At 53.0% G+C, this 25,990-nt stretch overlaps 1 protein-coding gene and 1 long non-coding RNA gene across 2 annotated transcripts in view; both read left to right on the forward strand.

The window, feature by feature from the left end:
* The window catches only part of KLHL42 (kelch like family member 42), a 31,838-nt gene extending 18,354 nt beyond the window's left edge, over nucleotides 1-13,484 (forward strand). The window contains exons 2-3 of the mRNA XM_002712726.6: nucleotides 1,725-1,918; nucleotides 8,296-13,484. Coding sequence (XP_002712772.1) covers nucleotides 1,725-1,918; nucleotides 8,296-8,747 — 646 coding nt within the window. The 3' untranslated portion in view covers nucleotides 8,748-13,484. The remainder of the gene's footprint in view (nucleotides 1-1,724; nucleotides 1,919-8,295) is intronic.
* A 1,384-nt stretch (nucleotides 13,485-14,868) lies between these two features.
* LOC138843891 (uncharacterized) lies at nucleotides 14,869-24,433 on the forward strand. The gene is made up of 3 exons (XR_011379043.2): nucleotides 14,869-17,180; nucleotides 17,406-17,464; nucleotides 21,452-24,433. It is a non-coding gene; the product is annotated as an uncharacterized LOC138843891 (long non-coding RNA).
* Nucleotides 24,434-25,990: the final 1,557 nt, after the last annotated feature.

Here is a 25,990-nt window from a genome sequence, read left to right on the forward strand (position 1 = left end):
AGCAGTGCCAGTCTGAAGCCAGGAGCCTCCTCCGGGTCTCCCATGTGGGTACAGGGGTCCAAGGACTTGGACCATCTCTACTGCTTTCTCAGGCCACAGCAGAGAGCTGGATTGGAAGTGAAGCAGGCAGGTCTTGAACTGGTGCCCGTATGGGATGCCGGCGCTTCAGGCTAGGGTGTTAATCCACTGCACCACATCGCTGGCCCCTTTCTGTATACTTTACATTATCTATAGGTGGGGCCACCGTCTGCAGTGCTGGCATCCCATATGGGCACCGGTTCAAGTCCCGGCTGCTCCTCTCCCAATCCAGCTGTCTGCTGTGGCCTAGGAAGCAGTAGAAGATGGCCCAAGTGCTTGGGTCCCTGCACCCACGTGGGAGACCCAGAGGAAGCTCCTGGCTCCTGGCTTCAGATTGATGCAGCTCTGGCCATTGTGGCCAACTGGGGAGTGAGCCATCTGATGGGAGACCTCTCCTTCTCTCTCTCTCTCTGTCTCTGCCTCTGCCTCTCTGTAATTCTGCCTTTCAAGTAAATAAATCTTTTAAAAAATTATAGGTTACTTTTTAAAAAATATCTGTTTATTTGAAAGGGAAAATGACAGAGAGAGGGAGGAAGAGAGAGAGAGAGATCTTCTACTTGCCCATTCACTCCCCACAGGCTACAATAGCTAGGGCTGGGCCAGGGAGAAGTCAGGAACCAGGAACTTCATCGGGGTCTTCCATGTGGGTGGCAGGAACCCAAGCACTTGAGCTGTCATCCAGTGCCTCGCAGGCGCACTAGCAGGAAGCTGGATTGGAAGCAGAGGTGGCCTCCATACCAGCCACTCTGATAAGGGAAGCCAAGCAGCCGCTCACTGTGCTGTAGTGCAATGCCCACCCCACATAGGTTACTTTTAATATCCACTGGCATGTAAAGTGTGGCTTTACTGCTTAGGGAGTCATGGCAAGGCAAAAAAAAAATAACAATAATAAGTCTGTACGTGTTCAATGCAGATAGTCAGTTTTCTTAGTATTTCCAGTCTACATTTGGCTGAATCCATGGGTGTGGAAGACCCAGATGCCGGGGCCGAGCGTATTAATTGAGTTTCGTCTGTGCCGTGCGCCCTAGCTCTTGGCCTAGTGCTGTGTAGGGTTAGTACTTGTGTTGCTGATGTTTGGACAGGGCGCTGCTCTTGTGGAATCCTGGGGATGGGGTGACATCTGAGGAGTCAGCCCGTCATTCCTCTGTCCTCCGGTAGAATGGACCCCAGTTGCGGAAGAATTGAGGAAGCTAACTGTCTTCAAGTGTCCAGCTGCTTCCACATTCCCCTCTCGTCCCTCACTCTCATCACACAGCTTAGTGATCAGAGGCTGATGGCAGGGCCGGTGTGGAATAGTAGCAGGTTAGGCTGTCAGCTGCAAACTTGGCATACCAAATAGGCGCCAGTTCAAGTCTCGGCTGCTCCACTTCCAGTCCAGCTCCCTGCTAATGTGCCTGGGAAAGTAGTGGAAGATGGCCCTAGTCCTTGGACCCCTGTACCCACATGGGAGACCTGGAAGAAGCTTCTGGCTTTGGCCTGGCCCAGCCCTAGCTGTTGCGGTCATCTGTGGAGTGAACCAGGGATTGGAAGATCTCTCTCTCCCTCTGTCTGTCTCTCTCCTTTTGTCTCTATATTTCTGCCCTTCAAATAAATAAATCAATCTTAAAAGACAAGAAAGAAGAAGGCTATTTGTGTCTGTCTTTCAGGTCCAACTTCAAGCTTGTGGCTGTTAACTCAAAGCTCTACGCCGTCGGCGGGCAGGCCGTGTCTAACGTTGAGTGTTACAATCCCGAGCAGGACGCCTGGAATTTTGTGGCACCCTTACCGAATCCGCTGGCTGAATTTTCTGCGTGTGAATGCAAGGGGAAGATTTATGTCATTGGAGGCTATACCACCAGAGGTAAGCGAAGGACCTGCGTGGGTCTACTTCCGTGTTCACGGGAGTGGCCTGGGGCGGGCGGAAGCTCCCAGCATGCGTGTGTGCGACTCCGTGCTTGAAATGCTGGGTATTTCCGCTTCTGTGTGGGTGGGGTGTTTGGGACAAGAGGGGTCTCTGATGACTTTGTATGAACATGGAAGTTGAACAAGGTAGGGGAGCTATGAAGGAAGCGCCTGTGTTCTTTCTGCTTCCGAAGCACAGCCTTGTCGTGAGCCGCCTGGTGGTGTGGCTGGGCCTGGTCCGTGGGGACTGCTTCGCCCTCTCTGCTGCTCTCTGAGGCTGGGCACTCTTGGGTGGGGTGTGTCCTTGGAGCAACTGGGAACACAGCCTCTGTCCCCTCCGAGCTGGAGGTCTCGCTGTCATTCCTCCCTGTGTGAGTGCCAGCACGTCCGAGGCGGGGAGAGCGCTGTTGACACAGCTCCAGGAGGATTCTGGGCCGACCGGCGATGGGGGGTGCATGTGCTGGGTATGAACCTGTGCACGTGTGTTTGTCGCTTGTGAGGGTCGGCAGTTTGTGGTCGAGAATTTGGGAATAGACAGTCTCTCTCCAGCATGCTTTATACTGCTGTTCTGGGGACAGAGAGGTCTCACGCCCTGGTGTCGGCAGGCAGTGTGGTGTGGCAGGAAGGATGACGCCAGGCCTTCCCCTTCCTGTCCACCCCTCACCCTCACAGCAGCCGCTTCCGGGTTGCCCCTGGGCCAGGCGCATTTTCTTTGTGCATTTGGTTTGTCTGACCCTAGAGAGCCTAGGCCTTGTAGAAAAGGTACAGCCGCACACTAGGGACTTTGGCCCCGTTAAGGGAGTGTGGTCACTGCTGAGTCTGGCAGTGAAGTTACCCTGCACCCCTTTGTGGTGCAACATGTGCAGGATGGAGCTCTCCCACCCTGCTAATGACAGCCGTGGCAGACCCCCTTGCAGACTGTGAGCGACCCCTACACGCGCAGGGCAGGAATCCAGCACTAGGAGTGCTCTCACTGGTGATAAAGTTCTCAGCACATCCAAGTGTGTCTGGTTGGGGGATTTATGCTGGAAGAAATCAGATGGGAAGTATTTCATGAACCTCTGATTTACTCTTTCTGTGAATGTGACAGCAGAAGATTAAAAAAAAAAAAGATTTATTTATCTGAAAGAGTTACAGATAGAGAGGGAGAGACAGCAAGATCTTCCATCTGCTGGTTCACTCCCCAGATGGCCAGGGCTAGGCCAGGTCAAAGCCAGGGGCTTCTTCCAGCTCTTCCATGTGGGTGGCAGGGGCCCAAACACTTGGATCATCTTCTGCTGCTTTTCCCAGGCCAGGAGGAGGGAGCTGGAATCAAAGTGGAGCAGCCAGGACCCAGACATGCGGCAGCTTAACCTGCTGCACCACAGGGCTGGCCATCAGCAGATTTTTTTTTAAAGATTTATTTATGTGTTTGAAAGTCAGAGTTACATAGAGAGGAGAGACAGAGAGAGAGAGATAGCTTCCATCTGCTGGTTCACTCCCTGAATGGCCACAATGGCCAGAGCTGGGCTGATTTGGAGCCAGGAGCTTCTTCCAGGTCTCCCATGTGGGTGCAGGGGCCCAATTGGGCCATCTTCTGCTGTCCCAGGCCATAGCAGAGAGCTGGATCGGAAGTAGAGCAGCCGGGACTCGAACTGGTGCCTGTGTGATGCTGACACTGCAAGCAGTGGCTTTACCCACTATGCCACAGTGCCGGCAGCCCAGCAGATTCCTGATGCCTGCCTCTGGACAGTAGATTTGGTGGGGATGGTGGTGGGCCATGTGTCGGTCTCCCTCCTGTGTGGCTGCCACATGGCTGAGTGTGAGCTTGGTGGCTAACAAAGACTGTGTTTTCTCACAGTTCTGGGACCTATGGTTGGAAATCAAGGCATCAGCAAGGCCATACTCCTTGGGAAGGTTCCAGGGAGAGTCCTTGCTGGCCTCCTGTGCCTTCACACAGCCAGGCTCTGCTTCTGTCTTCCTGTGTGGCTGTCATCGTCTGGCCCTTATAAAGACACCTGTCATTGGAACTAGGGCCCACCTGAGTAGCCCAGGGTGATCTCATGTCAAGATCCTCAACTGCTGTGTGCAGAGACACTTTTTCCAACTCAGGTCTTAGTCACAGGTTCCAGGGATCAGGAGGTGGATGACATTTTGGGGTCACCAATCAGCTGGGGTATATCCAGAGAGACAGAGACAGAGTGCCTGAACGTGTTTTACTAGGGAGTGGGGGGGTGGGGAAGAAGAGGACTCCCCCATCTGCTAGTTCACGTCCCACGTGCCGACCCCAAGCTGCATGCTGGGAGTTCAATCCAGACCTGCCACACGCCTGGCAGGGAACGTAGTACTTGAGCCATTAGCACTACTTCCTGGGGTGTGCTTTAGCAGGAGGCTGGAGTCAGAGCAGGAGCTGGGGATTTGAACCAGGTACTCGGATGTGGGGCACTGCCAGACATCGTAGCGTCTTACCCACTAGGCAGACACCTGCCTCCACGTTCTTTATTTTGCTCCGTGTTTTCTTCACTCGTGGGGTATTCCCAGTGCCCCATGTGAGTTCCTGTACACTGACAACACTCGCCAGCTTTTTCTTTACAAATGAGTGAAAAAAATATGAGACTTATAGTCGTTTCTTGTACTTCAACATTGGAGTTCTGGTTACAAGGATCACTTTTCTGTGCTTAGACACAGCTGTAGCAAGCCCAGTTCCCACACCTGTCGCTCTCGTTCTTTCTTGTTCTCTTTCTCTGTTTTGTCCCAGGTAAGTCAGTGCTCACTTCTGAACATTTCTCAATTCTGATTCCTCCCTAGACTGAGTGACACTTGGTGCATCCTGTGACTTGGTGTCATCACCCTTGTCCCCCGACACCCCCTCCCCATGGTCCTCTTGAGGGCTGACATCATCACACTTGACCCCCACCGAGGGCTGACATCATCACACTGTGCCCCCCCCCCCCCCCCCCGCTGAGGGCTGACATCATCACACTTGACCCCCACCGAGGGCTGACATCATCACACTGTGCCCCCCCCCCCCGCTGAGGGCTGACATCATCACACTTGACCCCCACCGAGGGCTGACATCATCACACTGTGCCCCTCCCCCGAGGGCTGACATCATCACACTGTGCCCCCCCCCCCCCCCGCTGAGGGCTGACATCATCACACTGTGACCCCCACTGAGGGCTGACATCATCACACTGTGACCCCCACCGAGGGCTAACATCATCACACTGTGCCCCTCCCCTGAGGGCTGACATCATCACACTGTGCCCCCCCCACACTGAGGTCTTGAGGTCTGATATCATCACACTGTGTCCTCCCACATTGCTGAGGGCTGACATCATCACACTGTGTCCTCCCACATTGCTGAAGGCTGACATCATCACACTGTGTCTTCCTACATTGCTGAGGTCTGACAATATCACACTGTGTCCCCCTGACATTGCAGAGGGCTGATATCATCACACTGTGTCCCCCCCACTGAGCACTGACATCATCACACTGTGTCCCCCTGACATTGCAGAGGTCTGACATCACACGGTGCCCCCACCCCGAGGGCTGACTTCTCACATCTGTCCCCCAACATCCCCCCAGCCCTGCTGAGTTCTCCCTGTAACCCGAGGTCTACTCCGCTGGTAGATTTCCCAGCCGGCGTTTACCCTTGCTGAGCAAATACTCTAGATTTGACCTGGAGAGCCCTTGTGTGTTCTGTAGCTGCGCAAGCCACCCCGGTGTCCCTTCCTCACTCAGGCCACCCACTGTCATTTCTCTCCTGGATTCCCTGTGCCAAATCCATGCAGGGGTGGCCAGTGCCACGGACGGAGCGGTGTTTGCGGAAGGGGTCGAGAGCTCATTTCCTGAGGCTCTGCGACAGGGCAGTGGCTTGTGCTCTGCTCAGCTCTTCCTGCACTTCCTAACTTATTTATTCTGAAATAAGTCGTCATAACTGTTACCCCACCCCCCACAAAAATCCATAAAGGTGGATTCCTGGCCTTCTGACTTCCTATGCTGATGAGACTTTTATAATTCAGGAAATAATACTTTATGGTTTCTGTGATGGCTGTTTGATTATTTTAATTCTTTGCCAGCACTAAAGAATTAGAGAGACATTCAGGGGCTGGCGCTGTGTCGTGTCGTAGAAGAAGCTCCTGGCTCCTGGCTTCAGATTGGCCCAGCTCTGACTGTTGCAGCCCTTTGGGAAGTGAACCAAAGGATGCAGGACCTTCCTTTCTGTCTCTCCCTCTCTCTGACCTGTAACTCTGCCTCTCAAATAAATAAATAAATAAATAAATCTTAAAAAAAATAGAAAAGACATTCAGTAGAAAGCAGTAGTAGCTGTAAAGGGGAGAAAAGTGATTGTTCAAACTTCCGAACCGATGGTGAGTGTAAAGCCTAGACGATTGTCCGTCCCACCATCTCAAACCACCTTGTCAGGGTCTGAGCTTTTGTTGAGGGAGGAGAGACAACATTTAGAGAGACCTGGGGAGACCTAGAAGTACCCTCTGGACGCCTCCCTGGAATGAGCCCTTTACTCTGTGGGCAGAGGGTCAGGTGCAGAGGGGCGCTCTGCTAGATGAGTACCCAGACTCCCTGGGGCTGTCTACCAGAGTGAGTGTGACCGCAGCAGTGGCATTTAAGAAACAGAGGTAGTGTGGATAGAAACCTGCAAGACAGTTTTGTCAAAGCTGCAACAGCTGGGAGACTCGTGCAGGCACAGGGCCAGCGGCACGCCCAGGACTTGGCTTCTCTCTGTGCCCTCCTAAGGAGGTACTCGAGTCCTGACCACATATGGCTGTGGAGTGCTCTAGGCGCTGCCAGCTCTGTGTATGGGTGGGTGTGGGGGGTTCTGTCTCCGGAGGAAGGGCTAGGGGAGGAGCTGAGCCCTAGAGAGGAGCGCGGTGTCCTGGCAGCTTCCACAGCAGGCAGAACACCGCACACCCGGCTCGTGCCAGTTCTCAAGCCAAGCCGTCTCCTCCACTGATAGGTGTGGTTGTTGGTTTAAACAGAAATGACAAAACACAAGCTTCTTTCTTTCTGATAATTTGTGACTTTTTTTCCCCTATCGAGGCTAAAATATTCCAGTTATTCTTTCATGGAGGAGAAAAGGGAACAAAATAATTTAAAAGAAGAAAAGCCAAGCTAGATATTATACAATTTGCTAACATTTTTCTTTCTTAAACAAAGATTTATTCATTTGAAAGGCGGAGAGAGATCTTCCACCTGCTGGTTCACTCCCTGAATGGCTGCAACAGCATGGGCTGCTGGGCCAGCAGCCTGGAGCTTCTACCCGGCCTTCCTCGGGCGTGCAGGGGCCCATCTGGCCCATCTTCCTGTGCTTTCCCAGGTGCATTAGCAGGCAGCTTGATGGGAAGTGGAGCAGCCAGGACCTGAATTGGCACCACAAGCATTTTTCAAAAAAGAGCAGGCAACTTTTTTTCCTTGAAGAAAATAACAATTAAAAGTAAGGTCAGGGCCGGCGCCGCAGCTCACTAGGCTAATCCTCTGCCTTGCGGCACCGGCACACGGGGTTCTAGTCCCGGTCGGGGCACCGGATTCTGTCCCGGTTGCCCCTCTTCCAGGCCAGCTCTCTGCTGTGGCCAGGGAGTGCAGTGGAGGATGGCCCAGGTGCTTGGGCCCTGCACCCCATGGGAGACCAGGAGAAGCACCTGGCTCCTGCCATCGGATCAGCGCGGTGCGCCGGCCACAGCGTGCCAGCCGCGGGGACCATTGGAGGGTGAACCAACGGCAAAAGGAACACCTTTCTCTCTCTCTCTCACTGTCCACTCTGCCTGTCCAAAAAAAAAAAAAAAAAAAAAGTGAGGTCAGAGCATGCACCCCTGTAGTGTTTGCTTTTTATCCCCACAGGAGCCAGCTGCCTCTTGTTCGGGTGGTGGTGGGGGGCTTGCCCTCCGTGTCTCGCCTGTGTCCCGGCTGCAATATAGCAGTGCCAGGCGAGTCTCGGCCCTGGCAGCAGGCAGGCGTGAGGCTGCGTTTCTCCGGATGTGAGCTGTGGTGCGCTCAGGCCTTGGTGCCTGCCGGGGGTGCTGGGCTGTCACTGATTGTGCGCTGAAGTCCTCCCTCTCCTCACGCTGACCTGGTGCTCCGAGGTGTGCAGGCGCAGGTGCTGGGCATGAGCGCCTGCGCCCACGTCACAGTGGCTCATTTCCCCGGCCTTAGCCACTCCAGCCCGGTGCCGGAGAGGGGGCGCACGGCAGGGGGAGGTGGCTGAGGATGAATCCACAGGGGTCTCCCGCACGCTGCTTCTGCAGCCCCCACTTTTCCCGGGCTGCTCTGTGTGTCCGCGGCCGCGGCCACCGGGGGGCCGCGCGCGTCAGCCTCTGCCGCTCTCTCTCTCTGCAGACCGGAACATGAACATTCTGCAGTACTGCCCCTCGGCCGACGTCTGGACGCTGTTCGAGACGTGCGACGTCCACATCCGCAAGCAGCAGATGGTGTCGGTGGAGGAGACCATCTACATCGTGGGGGGCTGCCTGCACGAGCTGGGGCCCACCCGCAGGGGCAGCCAGAGCGAGGACATGCTCACCGTGCAGTCCTACAACACCGTCAGCCGCCAGTGGCTCTACCTCAAGGAGAACACGTCCAAGTCGGGCCTGAACCTGACGTGCGCGCTGCACAACGACGGCATCTACATCATGAGCAGAGACGTGACCCTGTCCACCAGCCTGGAGCACCGGGTCTTCCTCAAGTACAACATCTTCGCCGACAGCTGGGAGGCCTTCCGCCGCTTCCCGGCCTTCGGCCACAACCTGCTGGTCTCCTCGCTTTACCTGCCCAACAAGGCAGAAGCCTGAGCCAGCCGGTGCCAGGAGGGGGCCTGGCTGAGACCCAGACGATGGGGTGTCCGTGTTTTAAAGGGGAGCTGTAGGCCGCGTGTATCCAGTTCCAGCTGTACATAAGCTTACTTGAACTAATTACTTGAAAATGCTAGGGGAAAAAAGAGACCATCGTTATTTTTTAAATTATTGGTTCTTAAATGATGGGAGCAAATCCATGATAATGTGTTCATCCAGACGTGATCCTCTCGGGCCAATCACTGACGAGCGGATCCGCTGAGTGCGCGGGTCAAGGGCCAAAGGCAGTGATGGACGTGAGTGCTCAAGGCGATTGGAAAATCCGCTTCGTCCAGGTCACTTGAAATACCTTCTGTCCCTTTCACATTTCAGATTTCCTTTGTGGTGGGAGTTCGCTCCACCAGCCTCCCTTTGCCACCGCCATTCTGTGTCTCCGGCCCCTGTCACAGCTGTGCGAGCTCCTAGAGTGTTTACAACAGGGTTCTGTGTGCAGATAGTTGACCTGCCTGTGGCTTTCCAGGAAACTCACACCAAGGAACCCCTATGACCCCTTCCCGGCAATCAGTCCCCCCAGAATTCCCATAGAAGCAGTCTCCACTGTGTCCCCCCCCCCTTTTTTTTTTTGCCATTGTAAATGCTCAGACATAAACACACGAAAGTTCTTCCGCCCTTGTGAGGCAGGTTGAACATTTATGGGGTCACAGGAGCCAGGCGGCCAGTATTGTTTAAAAGAGGATTTGTGTGAAGGGATGGAAATTAGCATCCATTTCAAAAATGGAGTCACAAATTTACATAGGATGGGAACACCAGATGAGAAATTTTTTTTCCCGTAAGAGTTACTTTCATTGAATGTATTGGACTTAGTTGTTAAGACCGAAAACCCAACTTTATCACGTTGATGTCTGGCAGCTGTCTGATTTAATCTGAGCTTTTCATGTCCGTTTTGCTGTGTGGGCTAAGGTGAGGATGGCAGAGAACATTTGTGCTGGAGAGAGGGGCAGTGGCTCGGAGAGAAGGGGACAGCCACCGATGGCATTCCTGAAATCGGCTAAGCGCTTCACTTGCCCTGGGTGTTGGCGTGACAAGAGCTCGGCTTAGAGTCAGCAGTGAGTGAATGCTTCCGCCGCAGGGCAGCTTTCCTTAGGATCCCGTTGCTCCGCCCTGGGGAGATGTTCCTGTGACTGAAAGGCACCCTCTGCAGTCCTCTGGCATTTTGCAGCAGAATCAGGGAACCCGTGGCCTGGAGACCCTCTTTCTGCACAAGTGGCAGGCAGACTCACGTCCCTGACAGCGAGCGAGCGTCGCTCTGGGAAGTCCCAGCAGCTTGGTGGGCGGCTCCAGCTGTCACCCTGCAGGGAGCTGGCCACGTCTGCTGAGCTGTCTCCCCTGTCACAGGGCTGGCTACAGGGTTTCTTTACACCGTGGCCTCTATAAATGTAAAACAAGGGTCTAGGTACAGAACTCCTATTTGCACAACTTTCCAGGAACACTTCTGTTAGGTAAAATGAGGCAAATATGCATTTTAGACGTGGATACAGGTCTTTGTATCCTCTCATCAAATATTCTTCTCCACAGTCCACTCTGAATGTTATTTAAGTGTTTCTAAGCCATATTCATTTCTTTTCAAATGTTAAGCTTTCAAAAAAAAAAAAAAAAAAACCTTCCTGGGCATGGTACTTAACTAATAGGTTTAATTTATAATCATTGTAGAATTGAATTTCCAGTCACCTGTTTCATTACATATATTTCGAAACCTAATTTATTTCATTTTAGATAGTGTTAACTTTTGTTACCGTAGAGATTTTTTTCTGTTTCTTTAGAGGCAGAGGTGATGGGGAGAGAGAGACAGAGAGCAGGTGAGCACATGCTTCTGTCTGCTGGTTCGTTCCCCACATGCCCACAGCAGCTGGCATGGGACTGGGCTACAGCCGGGAGCCAGGAACTCAAGATAGGACTCCCACGTGGCTGGCAGAAACCCGACTGCTTGAGCCATCACTGTTGCCTCCCAGGGCGCGCATTAGCAAGAAGCTGGGAGCAGGAGCGGGAGCTGGGTGTCTACTCCAGGCATTCCGATGTGGCCTGTGGTCCTCTCTGCTGGCAGCTTAACTCCAAACACCTGTCCTGAGCTTGACTTTGGAAGGCTTAATCCTGCATATGCAGAATACTCGGGTCAGCTGAGTTAGTATTAGACAAACAGGTGGAGATTAGCTTGTAAATAACCAGGTTGTGTGCAACACCGTATTATTTCTGCCAACCAGTTATTCCTGACAACATTCTTTGGGTCTGTTCATGCCAACAATTAGGTTCTTGGACCAAATGAAGGTCTCTGCGGATGCACAAAGCGGTTTGACAAATCCGGTTTGATATGTGTACATGCATGTATGTGTGCTTGCGTGCTACAGCTCTCTCCCAGATAAAAGACTTTGGACAAGCAGTTGTTGGTCTGGGCCCCGAGCAGGGCTGGGGACACGGTGGAGACCAGCCTGTGGGTTTTGGGATCCCATCCTTCCTGCTGTGCACACCAAACACACTGTCATGTCGTCACCAGTTTTTATTTAGTGCTGTTCTTTTGCTGGTGCCAGTGTTGTGCGGAAGACTCTACCTATGAGTGAAAGCGATGCTTCATTGGGCGCTTCCTTTCAGCCCCCTGGACTTTCCTTCTCACCTTGACAGTATCTCTCTGCTGCCCGTTCTGCTGCGAGTGTTCTGTCTTTTTATGACGTGCCGGGAGCACCGGCCAGGGCACCGCGTCCTACAAAGACTGCCCTGAGTGGGAGCACGCGAGGCCTGAGCCAAGGGCGGTGGGAAGGAAGTATTCTCCTCCCTGACACTCTTCCGTCTTGGCTTATGGCCTCTCCTGTTTCCGTCCTTTGAAATGTTTTCTTAGGAATGTGCAGGAGTGGATTATTTAGATGGTAGCGGTTAGGTCATAGCAATGAAGTACTGACAGGACATGGATAATAGTAAGACACAAACACATGGCTTAAAAGGAGCAGAAACCAAAGAGAATTGAACTCTCCTGTTTTTAAACCCAAGACCCCAAGTACTCTCTGTTGCCTTAGCTGTCCCTTGGAACTGTACTGGGATGGTCGATGTTCTTTCTCTGCGAGTAATTCAGTTGGTCTCTTTGGTAAGCAGTTGCCTGTGGAGTACTGCCGATGCGGTGTGTTCAGATTTCCAAGTGGAATTGTGACACTCCCTGTTGGGCCAAAGAGGTCAGTTGAGTGGCAAAGCGGTGGTGTTCCTGATCAGCCAGGTATGTGACGAGTGGTGGCCGGACGCTGCCTGCGGGCCGGCCCAGCAGTTGGGGCGAGCAGGGTGAGTACCGATGCCTTTTTCTTAGACCATGAATGGTGCCTCTGTGCCACCTGACGTTAAGGTGGCGTTCTGTGGGCATGCTGGTGTTCCTTCCCCTGTGCTGGGATTCGGGCCAAGAATCCAGGTCAGCCCCGTGCTCACAAGTGTCTGTCACCAGCAGAGTGCCGGGTTCTGTCTGCCATCCCTCCTTGGTCATGATAGGGAGGGCGTCCGGAGGCTCGGACCCAGCCAGGGTGGCTGTGCAAGCAGTGGGCTGGCTGACTGAGAACACTGACCACGGGTCTGTCACGGGCAGGACAATGCTAAGACCTGGGAGGACAGACACGAATAAGCCACGGCTCTTGACCTTGAAGAGCTTGCAGGCCAGGAAAAGGGCTCGCCGCCCTTGTCTTACCCAGGAGGTCCTTCTCAAAGCCGCCTGTTGTTGTTGGGCACAGCTGGCGCTTTCCAGGCTGGTGGCCTTGCTTCGAGATTCCCCACTGGATGCATCTCGAGCCAGTGTTTCTTTGCATGTGAGCGTCACGTGCTGCGTTTTGTATTTTACCGTGTGATTTTTTTTTTCTTACTGCTTTTCTTAGTCTTCTCTGTACTCCACTTCCATGTAATCTGCCTTATTTAAAAAGACCAAGGATCCCCGCCCTTACAGCAAGGGCTGGGGGGGGGGTGGGACCAGCGGGAAGAGGAGTCCGGCCAGGGATGCGGGCTCCTGGGCAGAGGGGAGCCCCACCCGTGAACAGCTCTGTGAAACAGTGAGTGAAGTGCTAGGCTGGACTCGGGGTCACTGGGTGTGGCCTTCCTGACGGTGATCAACAGGTGGTTTTCACTTAAGAGTATTTGTTTTCACTTTCATTTATGTAAAGTATCAGTTTGCCTTTTCTTGTGTTGATTTAGGAAATGCACACCCAGCCTCCTCACCTAACCTTTTCTATCCATTCCTATAGAGAACAGTGAATGTAAAAGATGGGGCCATTTTGTAGAGCAGGAGGCGAGCTGAAAGGACTTTTTAGGGTTGGTTGATGACTTCTCAAATGGTTGTCAGCGTTTCTGGTAAAGAAAAGGAAAATGTGATTTGAACTATTGTGTCTTTTTTTTTTTTTCTAATAAAAAAAGATTTAAGACTAGGGCACTTTATAACCGAATCTATGTTACATTCATACCTGTACTTAGTAGTCACTTTAGGGAAAAATGATAATCTGTAGAATGAGTAGCTAGGTTCTGTTATGACTGCTGCTCTCTGTGTTGAAAAGGTTGTGTTGAGTCTCCAGTTTCAAGTGTGGCTTAAACATGTGCACATTGTCACATGATTCATTGAACTTCAGCGACGCCCAGGAGAGCACTCTCTGTAGCAGCAGTCACTCTTTGTATAGCTCTAGGACTGTGGAGGAAAAGCTCTTCAAATAAAATACTTCTCAACCCGTCCTTGTCGTCTGCAAGGTGCTCTGTACCAGCTGTGAGCTCGGGGCTGCGCCAGAGCTGGAGGGACTTGGGGACGGCCGTGACACGTCCCTGCCAGTGAGGGAGCTTGGAGCCCCAGGGGACGCTGCGCTGACACTTCTGAGCCAGCTGGGGCCAGGGGTGGCAGGACTTGCGAGGAGGATGCACCAAACCCAGCAGCACAGGGCCGGTGGGGGCCGGGGTGGGGACGACTGGCGGAGTCCGCGGCATCCCCGGGTCCTCCTCTAGCCCCGTGGTGCGGTGTGCGACTCCTGCGAATTCTGGATTCGGTCTGAGCCCGCAGCTCAGCGTTCGTGGCCCGCAATGATCTGTTCCTCTCCATGTTTGACAGGCATCCTTCCTTCATCCTCCGTGAGGAAGCCTGGACGTCTCGTTAGGGGCTGACGAATCCCAGTGTTTGCGGGCTATAAGCATGGCCTCGGCAGCAAACCCCCGAGAGAGCCCGGGGAGGTGCAGGTGGACGAGGGCTGGGGCAACTGCAGGCGCTGCAGGCCCAGATGCTGTGGAGCCCAGGCTCTGGAGCTCAGTGCCCGCATTTCTGAGGGCTCCGGGCTGCTGGCAGCCGGCCCTGCCCTCCACGCTCAGCATGATGGTACCAGTCTCTCCCTCTGGGAAAACTGCTACAGTGCAGGTGCATATTCCCCAGGGCAGGGAGGGGGGTGGGAGGAGTCTGAGCAGAGGATCTGGCTCCTGTAGTTCTGCAAGGCCCAGGTGCTCTGTCCCTTCTGCTGTCTTCAAGGGTTAGGAAGCGTGTGCTTCCAAGTCTGCTGTTTGTACCTGCATAGCCGTGGTCAGCCAGCTGACCTCCCTGGCCTGTGCTTCTCCCTCTGTGAAGTAGGCTTAGGTAATGATGCCGGCCCCTCTACAGGGCTGTTGGAAGCACTGTGTGCAAGGGTTCCTGGGAAGTGCACTGAATGGCACCCAGCCCGCAGCCAGCACACAGACAGCGTCAGCTGTTAGTGCCAGAGCTTGGTAACCTTCACGTGGGCCAGCCTGGCTGGAAACTTATGCACTTCTTTTAAGTGTGTAGTCATTTTTTTAAAAAAGTGCTTTTTAAAAATTTCATTGATTTGAGAGAGGTGGTGGTGGGGAATCTTCCATCCATTGGCTCTCAAATGCCCATAACGTCCAGAGCTGGATAAGGTCAAACACGAAAGCCTGAAGCTCCATCTGAGTTTCTCACATGGTTGTCAGGGACCCAAGTACTTGAACTGTCACCAGCTACTTCCCAGGATGTGTTAGCATGAAGCGGAGCAGCTGGGACTTGAACCAGGCACTCTGATACAGGATGTGGGCCTCCCAAGTAATGATTCACCTGCCCATGTGTTTCTGTTTTGTTGTTTGAAAGGCAAAGACAGAGATGGACGCAGAGAGATCTCCTTCTACTGATTTACTTCCCAAGTGCCCACAGCAGCCAAAGTCAAGAGACAAGAATTCAGTCTGCATCTCTCAAGTGAGCGACAGAATTCCAAGCACGGGAACCGTCACTTGCTGCCTTCCACGATCTATATTAGCAGGAAGCTGGAGTCAGGAGCAGCACTGGGACTCAAACCCAGGCACTGTGGTATGGGCCACAGTGTCCCGAGTGTGGCCTTAACTGCTCCGCCAGGTGCCTGCGCTCCTGCCTTTCTTAGCGTGTTTACTGAAGCCACTGAAAGGTGGCAGGCCCACTTGAGTGTGGGGTAGGAGAACGCTGCCTCTCCTATCGTCGCCTTGATGTATCTGCTGGGCAGCTCAGCTTTGTATACTGACAACACCCCAGCCCCAGTATCACACCCGTATCACAGCTCTGATTGAGCCAGCCCTAGGCAAGTGTCCACCTGCAGGTAACTGCTGTGGCCAGGGCAGACGGGGTGGGGCGGCTCCTGCTGAGCCGTGCAGAATGAACACCCTGCTGACGTCGGGCTTCCTGCTTACCAAAAGCCAGGGGTGGGGACCCTTGAAGCTCCTGAAGATCACCGACAGCCTGGGCGTGAAGCAGAGCCACACTCGTGCAGCCTGCAGGACAGAGGACACCACTGGGACAGTTGCGGTGTTGTCCCCGAAGGGGGACGCCAGGTTTTCTGGGGCCCAGGCTGGGTGATTTTAAAGCAGCTCTTGAGACAGGTGGAGTTTGTGATGCAAGACCCTTGTGGGCACCGTGCAGGGCGAGTGTAGAAGTGAGATGATGAATAAGCTGTTTGTGTGCTTGTCAGCTACTTACTCGGTTCTTATTGTTAGGGAAGATAACCCTAGGAAAATATTTTTTTCCAAGCTACAGGTGTATCTCTCCCAGGGCTCACACCCTTGCTTTATAGAACGATTCTTAGGAGGTTGGCACATTTCTGCGTTTTATCAATGGCAGGCAAAGTGTTTTATTCATTGTTTTATCACCTATGTCAGGGAAGATAATTATTTTAATTTATTTGAAAAGCAGAGAGAGAGAGAGAGAGAGAGAGAGAGAGCGCGCGCTTTGATTTGCTGGTTCATTTCCCAAATGCTCACATACCAGCCAAGACTGGGCAGGTTGAAGCCAGGAGCCAGTAAGTCAATCCAAGTCTCCCAAGTTGGTGCCAGGGACCTAAATTCTTGAGCTGTCACCTGCTGCCTCCCAGGGTATGTATTAGCAGGACGCTGGATTGGAAGTGGAGTAGCCGGGGCTTGAAGCCTGGCACTCTCATATGCAGTGTGGGCATCCCAAGCCATGATTCACTGTGCTTCACACACCTGCCCCCTGATTTTTAAAACTTATTTTCATTTTATTTGAAAGTCAGAAAGAGAGAAGTAGCTCAGGTCTATGGTTCACTCCCCAAGTACCCACAACACCCAGAGTTGGGCCAGGCCAAAGCCAGGAATTCTGTCTGGGTTTCCCTCATGGCTGGCAGGAACCGAAGCTCTTAAGCCATCACCTGCTGCCTCCCAGCATACACTTTAGCAGAAAGCTGGAACTGGGAGGGGAGCTGGGACTTTAACCCAGATGCTTAGATAATGACACGTGGAGAGTCCAATCAGTGTCTCCACTGTGCCAAACACCTGCCCTATCACCAGAATTTGAATGCCAAAGGAAAAGAGAGAGGAACAAACAGGGGCTGTTGCTGCCAAAAAGTGTGTTGGGTCTATGACCGATGACCAGCTTCTGGCTGTGGTCTGATTCCCTCTGGCCTCTATAGAAGCAGCGGAGATGACCCCGCCCACATCACTCTGAGCTCTGGGGGGTCTGAGGTGGTGCCTTGTGCAAGCACAAGAAACAGATGCCAGTGTCCTAGAAAGAGCCACCATTGCCCGTGGCTTGTGGTAAGAGGCAGTTCTCCTCACCAAGCCCACTGTGCATGAGTGGGCTCGTCTGCTGACTTTGCTTCCCCCACGTTTCTGCAATTGAAGCGATGTGGTTTTGAAAGTCAAGGGCTGTCATCACAAAGTTCTACAGGCAGCAGATATGCATTATCTCACAGCCCCGGGGGCTGGCAGGGCTGCTCCCTCTGAAATGTGCAGGGGACCCTCCTGTCTTCCAGCGTCTGGTGGTTTGCTGTCAGCTCGGCCTCTGTGGCTTGCAGTGCGTGGATCTCTGCCTTCGTGGCTACGTGGATCTCTGCCTAAGAGTCACCTCTCCCCACTGCCGTCTCTCAAGGGCAGCAGTTGCAATGGATTGGGGGCCCAGCCCCTCGCTTGGAGTGTGACCAGGTATGTGACCCAGCTAATTCTGCCACAGCTCTACTTCCCTATAAGGCCATTTTCTGAGGGCCTTGTGAGTAGGGCTCCAACATAGCCTTCTTGGTGGAGACACCCTTCAACCTGCAACAGGGACCAAGTCTTCTTCCAGTTAATCTTGCACACGTGTGTTTTCTACATATGCCAATCATTGCAAAGGGGAGCACTGTGTGAGGCGAGGCCTCCTTTGTGTTACAGATCTTGCCGGCTCCCTGGGAGTTTGCTTTGAAGAACTACGAAGAGTCCAAAAGGACAGGGTGAGTGAGTCCTGGACTATTAGCACACTTTGTGATTGCAAACTGAATTAAAAACAAGGTGTTCTGGCTGAGTACTGGTGTTAGCAGGTGCACATGTCACTAAGTGGTGCTTGTGAACCCACGGCATTAGTGCTCAGTGCCCCTCATGGGCCAACTGCTGCCACCCTGAGTACCTGGAAGGTGCCCACCAGTCAGATGGGAACAGATCCTGAGTGTAACTAATTATTTAGAAAAGGAAAAATAACTGAAAAGATGATATTTATCTTAAAAGGAAATCAAAGGTTTCCTATGTCAGCTCTCAAAATTGGAAACTCAAGGATAATCTTTTCAGTGCTCTGTCACTGGGGCTAAAGAATTCTAACCAACTTTAGGCCCTTTGCCATCAGCTCCAAGTGGAAGTTAAAGGGACAGGTGGTGTGGTGCAGTGCGTTACGCTGCTGCTTGGGATGCCAGCATCACATCTCAGAACGCCTGCTGCCGAGCCCAGCCTCCATTTCCCAGTAGCTCCCTGATTGCACACAGGAGGCAGCAGGTGATGACCCGGGTTCTTGGGCCCCTGCACCCACCTGGGAGACCAAGTGCAGCTCCTGGTTCCTGGCTTTGGCCTGGCCTAACTCCAGCCGTTGCTGCCATTGGGGGAGTGAACCAGTGGACGGAAGATCTCTTTCTCTCTCTCTTTCCCTTGCTCTCCTCCTCCTCCTCTCTTCTTCCCTCCTTCCCCCTCCTTCTCCCTCTGTCACTCTATCTTTCAAATAAGAAAATCAATAATAAAGAAATTGAAGCAGTGAGCTTCCTAACTGTCCAGCTGCAGCTGGGTGCTCACCCCTAGGGCGGGGAACAGCACCTTCACAGAAAGTCTCCCCAGGTGAGCGAGTCTCCAGAGCAAAGCCGAGTTGGCCGTGGAGTCAGGCAGTGCTGTCCCCATGCTGGAATCCTCAGACACCCGGGCCTTCTGAGTCCCTGAGTTGTCCTGAGCCTCCTCGGCTGGGCGGACCCTTGTGGGACAAGGGAGATCACAAGGGGCCTGCTGCGCTCCTGTTGTAAGGCGGGCAGGAAAACAGGACCAACACCAGTTCTCAGAATAGGGCACATGGCTGGTCCACTCATTCTCTCACCTGAATAGCCACCAAGGAGAGAGACATGAACACCGTTTAGTATTCTCTTTCTTTAAAAGCATAATGAACGTGTTTGTCGCTGCTTGCTGTTTATATATTTTATTTATTTGAGAGACAGAAAGAGAGAGCTCACATCTGCTGGTTCACTACCCAGATGGCTGCAATGGCTGGTACCGAACCAGGGCCAAGGTTGAAGCCAGGAGCCAGGAACTCAACTCGGGTCTCCCACTTGAGTGGCAGGGATCCAGCTACTTGACCCATCACTGCTGCCTTGCAGAGTATAACCAGCCACCTGCTGCAGACTTCTGACACCCACAAGTCTCAGCTGGTTAACGCCTGCTGTCTTCAGATGCTGAGTTTCTGGTGAATTGTTGCATAGAGAATGACAAAAGTACAGGAAGAAGGAAAAAATAGATGATAGAGTGTGCAGTTTGGAGTGTTGGACTTATCATTGCAGGAAAATTGCAATGCAGGTTAAACCTGGTGGAAATAGGGGTAGGTATTGGTGCAGTGGTTAGGATGTGCTGCTTGGGGTGCCCACGTCAGAATGCCTGGTTCGAGTCCCGGCTCCTCCACTTCCGGTTCCAGCTTCCTGCTAATGCACACTGAGGGTGGCAGCAGGTGACAGCTCAAGTAATTGGTTCCCTGCCACCCCTGGGGGAGACCTCGGTTGAGTTCTGGGCTCCTGGCTGTGGTCTAGAGGTGGCCCAGCTATAGCAAACAACTGAGGAGTGACCCAGCAGATGGAAGATGTCTGTGTACATTTTCCTGTCTTTGTCTCCATCTCTCTGCAAGTAAATGAATAAAATATTTTTAAAAAGCCGATGGAAGCAGAGACTGGTGGACCCTGACCCAGGCAGGCTCTGTGGCTGGGCTTTAACAAGAGCCAATAGTGGGTTCCTTCGTGTTTGCTGTCCCTCGCAGAACTTCTACCCCAAGGAGTCCCTTATTCCTCTCCTGTGAACTCCCTGTGCTCTGAGTTGTGGAGTGGCCATGCCACTTGTCACAGTGTCTTTCTCCTGGTCCAAGTCGTTTGGCTGTGAAGGCACCATGGAGGAGAGGGTGGCGAAAGTGTATATTTGCAGATGGCTGACTTTGGTCCCTTGGCTCCCCACTAAGAGCTCTGCCCTCAGTGTCTTTTTTCTTAACATTTGTTTTATTTGAAAGGCAGAGTTAGAGAGAGAGAGTGGTCTTCCATCTGCTGGTTCACTCCCCAGATGGCTGCAATGGCCAGGGCTGGGCCAGACTGAAGTCAGGAGCTAGAAGCTTCTTCTGGATCTCCCACATGGGTGCAGGGGCCCAAGCACTTGGGCCGACTTCTGCTGGTTTCCCAGGTGTGTTAGCAGGGAGCTGGACTGGAAGTGGAGCAGCGGGGTTTGGACCTGCCCTCACTTAGGATGCCAGTGTCAGCTTAACGGGCTGCACCGTGACACTGGCCCAAGCGTGTTTGACCTGGATGCCTCTTCCCGCCAGAGTGGAGGGAGCGGCCATGGCCCAAAGAGGACCCTACCTTCCCATCTCAGGGCGGGGGTGGTGTTCCATTTAGTCACAGGCCTCCAGTTCTGTTGGTGCCGATGAAAATTCCCTCCACCCAGCTCTGCTTTTTCCTGGACCTTCTGATTCCAACCGAGATTCTGAGGGTCTTGGGCTCTCCCAGTGCCACCGAGTGAGATGGGGGTGAGGATGGATCTGCGGAGGTGGTCTTAGCAGTCACAGGAGCCGAGTAAACAGGCTGTACGCGTGGGGCGCCCCGTGCTGGCGTGCACTTCCCCATCACAGTAACTCCAGGGGCACACGCTGCTAAGCAGCCTGCTTGGAACGGTGCCTCCAGCACTCGTTTTGAAGCTCACTCCCGTGCCGATGGTCTCCGGAGGTGCCCAGGGTTAGCAAGGTCATCAGGTGGGTGGCTTTGTCAGAGAAGGAAGTGAGCCTGAGCTGACAGCCCCTCACCACGCTGGACGCCACTGAGTGGAGGCTGGTGGCGCACACGTGGACTCTGCAGCCTCCAGACCTTGAGCCAAATACCCCTCTGTCCTCTGTAAGGGGCCCAGTCTGAGTCAGACTGAGGCCAGGCTGGGACTCGGCCCCTGTGGAGTCCCCCAGCCCGGGGTCTGCCCTGTCGGTGATTCCAGGGGCACTGCTTAGCCTGGATGTGTTCTCTGGGTGGTGGGAGAGGGTCGATGCTGAAGCAGTAGCTGGAGGGGTCACGAGAGGATGGAGGTTTGGAGCCCAAGGTTCCTTGGGGGTCGGGGATTTCTGTGTAGCAGTTGCCTGTCTCAAAGGAGCGCACATCTGCCCCTGAACTCCTTGATGAGTGAGGTTGATGACGGACAGCTTTCCTGTAGGTATCCGGGGAGGTGGGCTGAGAAAGGAAGGGGTGCGGGTCAGTGCTCTGTGCCCCTCACCCCACGTCCGCCTGCCCTCTGGCCCCTGCCAGAGACCTGCAGGGCAGCCGGGGGTCCTGGCCACTCTTCTCTGTCATCGTCTTCATTTAAACAGATTCACTTGTTTATTTGCAGAGGAGAGTGACACACACACATGCACGGGGTGAGAGGGAGAGGGACTTGTATCTCTACTGGTTCACTCTTCCAAATGGCCGCAGTGGCTGGGAGTGGTCCATACTGAAGCCAGCAGCCTGGAACTGCATCCGGGTCTTCCATGTGGGTGGCTGGGGCCCAAGTCCTGGAAGCATCTTCTGCCACCTTCCCAGGCACCTTGGCGGGGAGCTGCCTAGGGAATAGAGCAGCTCAGAGTAGCTGTGCTGTGGTGCCCGCCCTCTCTCTGCCTTCTGCTGAATTCTATATAGAGAAATACGAAAGTGATTTAAACGCACACTGGGATAAATGAATAACGGGAAAATCAATCTTTCTAGGAGGAGGCATGGGAGCTGAGACCCAAGGCAAGATGAGGACCGGCCGGGAGGAGGAACTCGTCAGCCTGCGGCTGGAGCGGCGTGGTGCAGGCTGGGAGGAAGCAGGACTGTGTGTGTGTGTTGGGGGAGGTGGTGGGGTGTGGACTGAGGACAGAAGTGTGGCTCTGGGGAGCAGGGCAGGACACACAGGGCCTGGGGTCACATCAGCATAGGGCCAACTTTCCCAAGGTCAGCCTGGGATGTGATTTCTGTTAAATCTGCATCTATTGCTATGTTTTTTTCTTTTTCTTTCTTTTTTTTAAGATTATTTGAAAGGCAAGGCAGAGAGAGGGGGCGGGGAGGTCTTCCGTCCATAGGTTCACTTCCCAAATGGCCACAGAGCTGGGCCGGTCTGAAGCCAGGAGCCAAGAGCTTCTTCCAAGTCTCCCATGTGGGTGTGGAGACCCAGGACTTGGGCCATCTCCCACTGCTTTCCCAGGCCATAGCAGAGAGCGGGATCAGAAGTGGAGCAGCTGGGACTCGGACTGGCACCCACATGGGATGCCAGCGCTGCAGGTGGTGGCTTTACTCACTATGCCACAGCGCCAGCCCCACTATGTTAGTTTCTTGGCACTTCTGCCACAGAATGCCACAAACTGGGAGCTGAAAGCAGCAGAAGTGATTCTCTCACAGTTCTGCCTGTGACGTGGCCGACACCGAGGCCACAGCAAGGCCAGGCTCCTCTAAAACCCTGGGTCGAATCTCTGTTTGCGCCTTCATAGACTCCGGCGGTGGCGGGCAGTCCTGGGTGCTCCTCAGCTTCCTTCCATCTCAGCCCCCACCCTCACAGAGCTTCTCTCCGGACACTGGAGGGCCAGGCCTCCTGTGGTATGAACTCATTTAACTTAGTTCCACCTACAGTGCCCCTCTTCCCAAACCAGTCCCATCCCGGGTGCTGGGGGAAGGGACATCACTCTGTCTTCTTGGGGGACAAAAGCAGATGGTGAGGACATTGTGCATTTTACCTTGTGCTGATCGAAGTGTGTCCCTTGCACCTTTATTCCCTGGGTTGGTTTTCAAGCTATCGGGTCCTAACAGCTAGCATATTTCGTGCAAACTTGGATAGGATAGATTCTTAATCAACAGCTATTTATTAAGCAACTACATGTTGCCCTTGGAATACAAAATAAACTAGAACCTTTATGTCCTGCCAGGAGCTTGCAGTGTAGTTCAGGGAAAGACGTGGACAATAATGCATTTAGAGAAAAGAAAATGCCCCAGGGTTTCAAATGTTTTTGTGCTGAAATATCATTTTAAGAAATTGTATTTATTTGTTGGTATTTATTTGAAAGGCAGAGACAGAGAAACCAAGAGAGAAAGAAAGAGAGCTTCCATCTGCTTGTTCGCTCCCTGAATGTCCACAAGAGCTGAGATCAAAGCCATGAACCAGAAGCCCAGTCTGGTCTCTCTCCCACGTGGGTAGCAGGGACCCAAGTACTTGAGCCATCGCCAGCTGCTTCCCAGGGTACACGTGAGTAGGAAACCGGAGTCCACAGCAGAGCTGGGCGTTGAACCAGGCATCAGGTGTGGGAGGCACATCTCCCAAGCAGTCTTCACTGTTGCATCAAATGCCTGCCCGTAAACTTCTCTTCTTCAAAAGATGTTATTTATTTGATAGTCAGAGTTACAGGGTAGGGGAATTGGGGCACTAGGGAGAGATCTCTTCCATTCTCTGGTTCACTCCCCAAATGGGCACAACAGCATAAGTTGGGCCAGGCCAAAGCCAGGGTCCAGTAGCTTCTTCTGGGTCTCCCACACAGGTGCAGCAGCCCATCCTCCTCTGCTTTCCCAGGGCATTAGCAGGGAGCTGGATCGGACGTGGAGCAGCTGGGACTCCAAGACTGGGGCCCATGTGAGATGCCGGTGCTGCAGGCAGCTGCTCAACCCGCTACCCCACATGCCTGCCCCCAAACTTAACTTTTAATTCCATTTGTTTCATGAACTTTTTGAAGTATCATCATGTTATTTTAGGTGGCTACTATATTTACTAGGATAGTTTGGACTGGAAGGGAAAAATCCACAGTGGACCGGTACAGAGAATTCTTGGATGAGATGAAGATTTCATCTAGTAGCGTCACAGTGTCGGCGGGTGTCAGGCTCCCTGGCTCCCCGTGAGGCTGTCCGATTCTGAGGTTTCAGGTTCCACCTGCTGCTCTCAGGGCTACATGGTTGCTCCGTCACCTCCAGGGGGAAAAATTGTCTCCGTGTGGCGCCTCATGCATACACGCTGAGGCTCACTCCGAATGCACTGGCTTAGGCGACACTAAACTGACATTGTGCTGCTAACAGCTGCTTTACTGTGTGTCCTGTGCTCTGCCCCCAGGACCAGAACTGAGAGGGGTACACAGGTCCCTGTGTGTGTAGGGGGGATTTGAACAGAAGAGCTGTTGGGAAAAAGGGAGAAAAACCAGAAAGGCGGCAACAGCCCATGTTGCCTACCCTGGCAGCCTCCTTTCCATGTGGGCCTCCAGCATGGCTCTTACATGTTCACAGTGAGCCACGGACAGCGTCTGGAGCATGAGACTGATTCTTAGCCGAGAGGATCTTTTATAATAGAACCAGAGGTGACAGCTCATCATTTTGTCTTGCTGAATTGGTTAGAAGTAAGACACAGGGCCGGCGCCGCGGCTCACTAGGCTAATCTTCCGCCTGTGGCGCTGGCACCCCGGGTTCTAGTCCTGGTTGGGGTGCTGGATTCTGTCCCGGTTGCCCCTCTTCCAGGCCAGCTCTCTGCTGTGGCCAGGGAGTGCAGTGGAGGATGGCCCAAGTGCTTGGGCCCTGCACCCCATGGGAGACCAGGAAAAGTACCTGGTTCCTGGTTTCAGATCAGTGCAGTGCGCCGGCCGCAGTAGCCATTGGGGAGTAAACCAACAGAAAAGGAAGATCTTTCTCTCTGTCTCTCTCTCTCTCACTGTCTACTCTGCCTGTCAAAAAACAAACAAACAAAAAAAAGTAGTAAGACACAGATCCCATACACATGCAAGACTGTGAATACAAGGTCAGCATCACTCGCAGACTCGATGCTCAGGGTCCCCAAGTGCTTAGTTCGAGGACTTGACTGACCAAGGCATGGTAGCGACTCTGCTTCCTGCCTGCCCAGTGCTGTGATCAGTGGTCATAATAAAAGGCATGACTAAGGGGGCTGGCACTGTGGTGTAGTAGGCTAAGACTCTGCCTGTGGTGCCAGCACCCCATATGGGTGCTGGTTCACGTCCTGGCTGCTCCTCTTCTGATCCAGCTCCTTGCTAATGGCCTAGGAAAGCAATGAAAGATGGCCCAAGTTTTTGGGCCCCTGCACCTGTGTGGGAGACCCAGAAGAAGCTACTGGATCCTGCCTTTGGGTTGGCCCAGCTCCAGCCGTTGTGGCCATTTGGGGTGTGAACCAATGGACAGAAGGCCTTTCTCTTTGTCTCTCCCTCTCTCTGTCTGTAACTCTCCCTCTCAAATAAATAACATCTTTAAGAGAAAGAAAAAGTGTGGCTAAGATAACTCAGTAGAATTCTCCTAGGAGGTTTTGGGGAAGTGTTTTGCACACTCCTGTTAAAAGGGCAGGGACATGTTTTGTTCCAGTCTTCCTTCCTTTTAAATCTTGAATGTGTTTGTGACAACTGGATTTATAACAGCACCACATGACCATGAGGGAGCCAAGGGAATTATAGAAACACCAGCCTTAGGACTGTTGAGTTGTTGAACTAATACTGGTCATAACCATGGCTGGGTTTCTTGGTATGTCAGAATAATTCATTTGTACTTGCATAAGCTGCCGTAACATGATTTATGTAACTTGTAGCCAACAGCATCCTTAACTCATACATTGGACCATGATTCCTCGCCCTCACCCTTGGGTAGTCATGCTTTGGACCAAGGTGGACAATTCTGAGACTGTGCACCACACCCAAGACCTCAGTTCTCTGAGCATTTTGACACCGGAGCTTGCCCCTGACCACAGCTGATTGGACCAGGAATGCACCCTTGACCAAAGCCAGGTCAGTCAAACCTATTTGCATTCAAACCATGAACCACAAGGTCAGGCTCGTGGGAGCTGAGTCGTGTTCATCCCAGAGCTTTGAAGTGAAAGACTGTGACCTTCGGTGGCCAAGAACCTGGAAGCAGCAGTGTTGCAGGCTTCCTGAGGCCTGGCTGTTCTGTTTTTTACTGGATTCCATAACAGACATCTGTATCCTGATGGTCATTTCTTCTTTGTTTTAGTGAGCTAGGTGCTGTTACAGGGAGCATCAGCCAGGAAACCCAGCATCCAGGGCCCCTGTGATCTGACCATTATCTGTCATGGGCACATATCCTGTACCCGTCCATAGCCCCAGCATTATTTTCTCAACAAAGCCATCCTTGGTCTTGATGAGGTGTGAGAGTTGGCGCTTCTGCCTGCACCTGCACAGTGCTCACTGCCCTCTGACCTACAAGGTAGACATCTGTCTTTTGTTTTTGTTTTTCTAGACCTCAGCACAAAGTGTGGTACCCATCATGCACTCAGTTAATGGC

The sequence above is a fragment of the Oryctolagus cuniculus genome, chromosome 9 (assembly GCF_051225735.1).
Source record: "Oryctolagus cuniculus isolate XC-2025 breed Fujian yellow rabbit chromosome 9, ASM5122573v1, whole genome shotgun sequence".
Taxonomy (NCBI): domain Eukaryota; kingdom Metazoa; phylum Chordata; class Mammalia; order Lagomorpha; family Leporidae; genus Oryctolagus; species Oryctolagus cuniculus.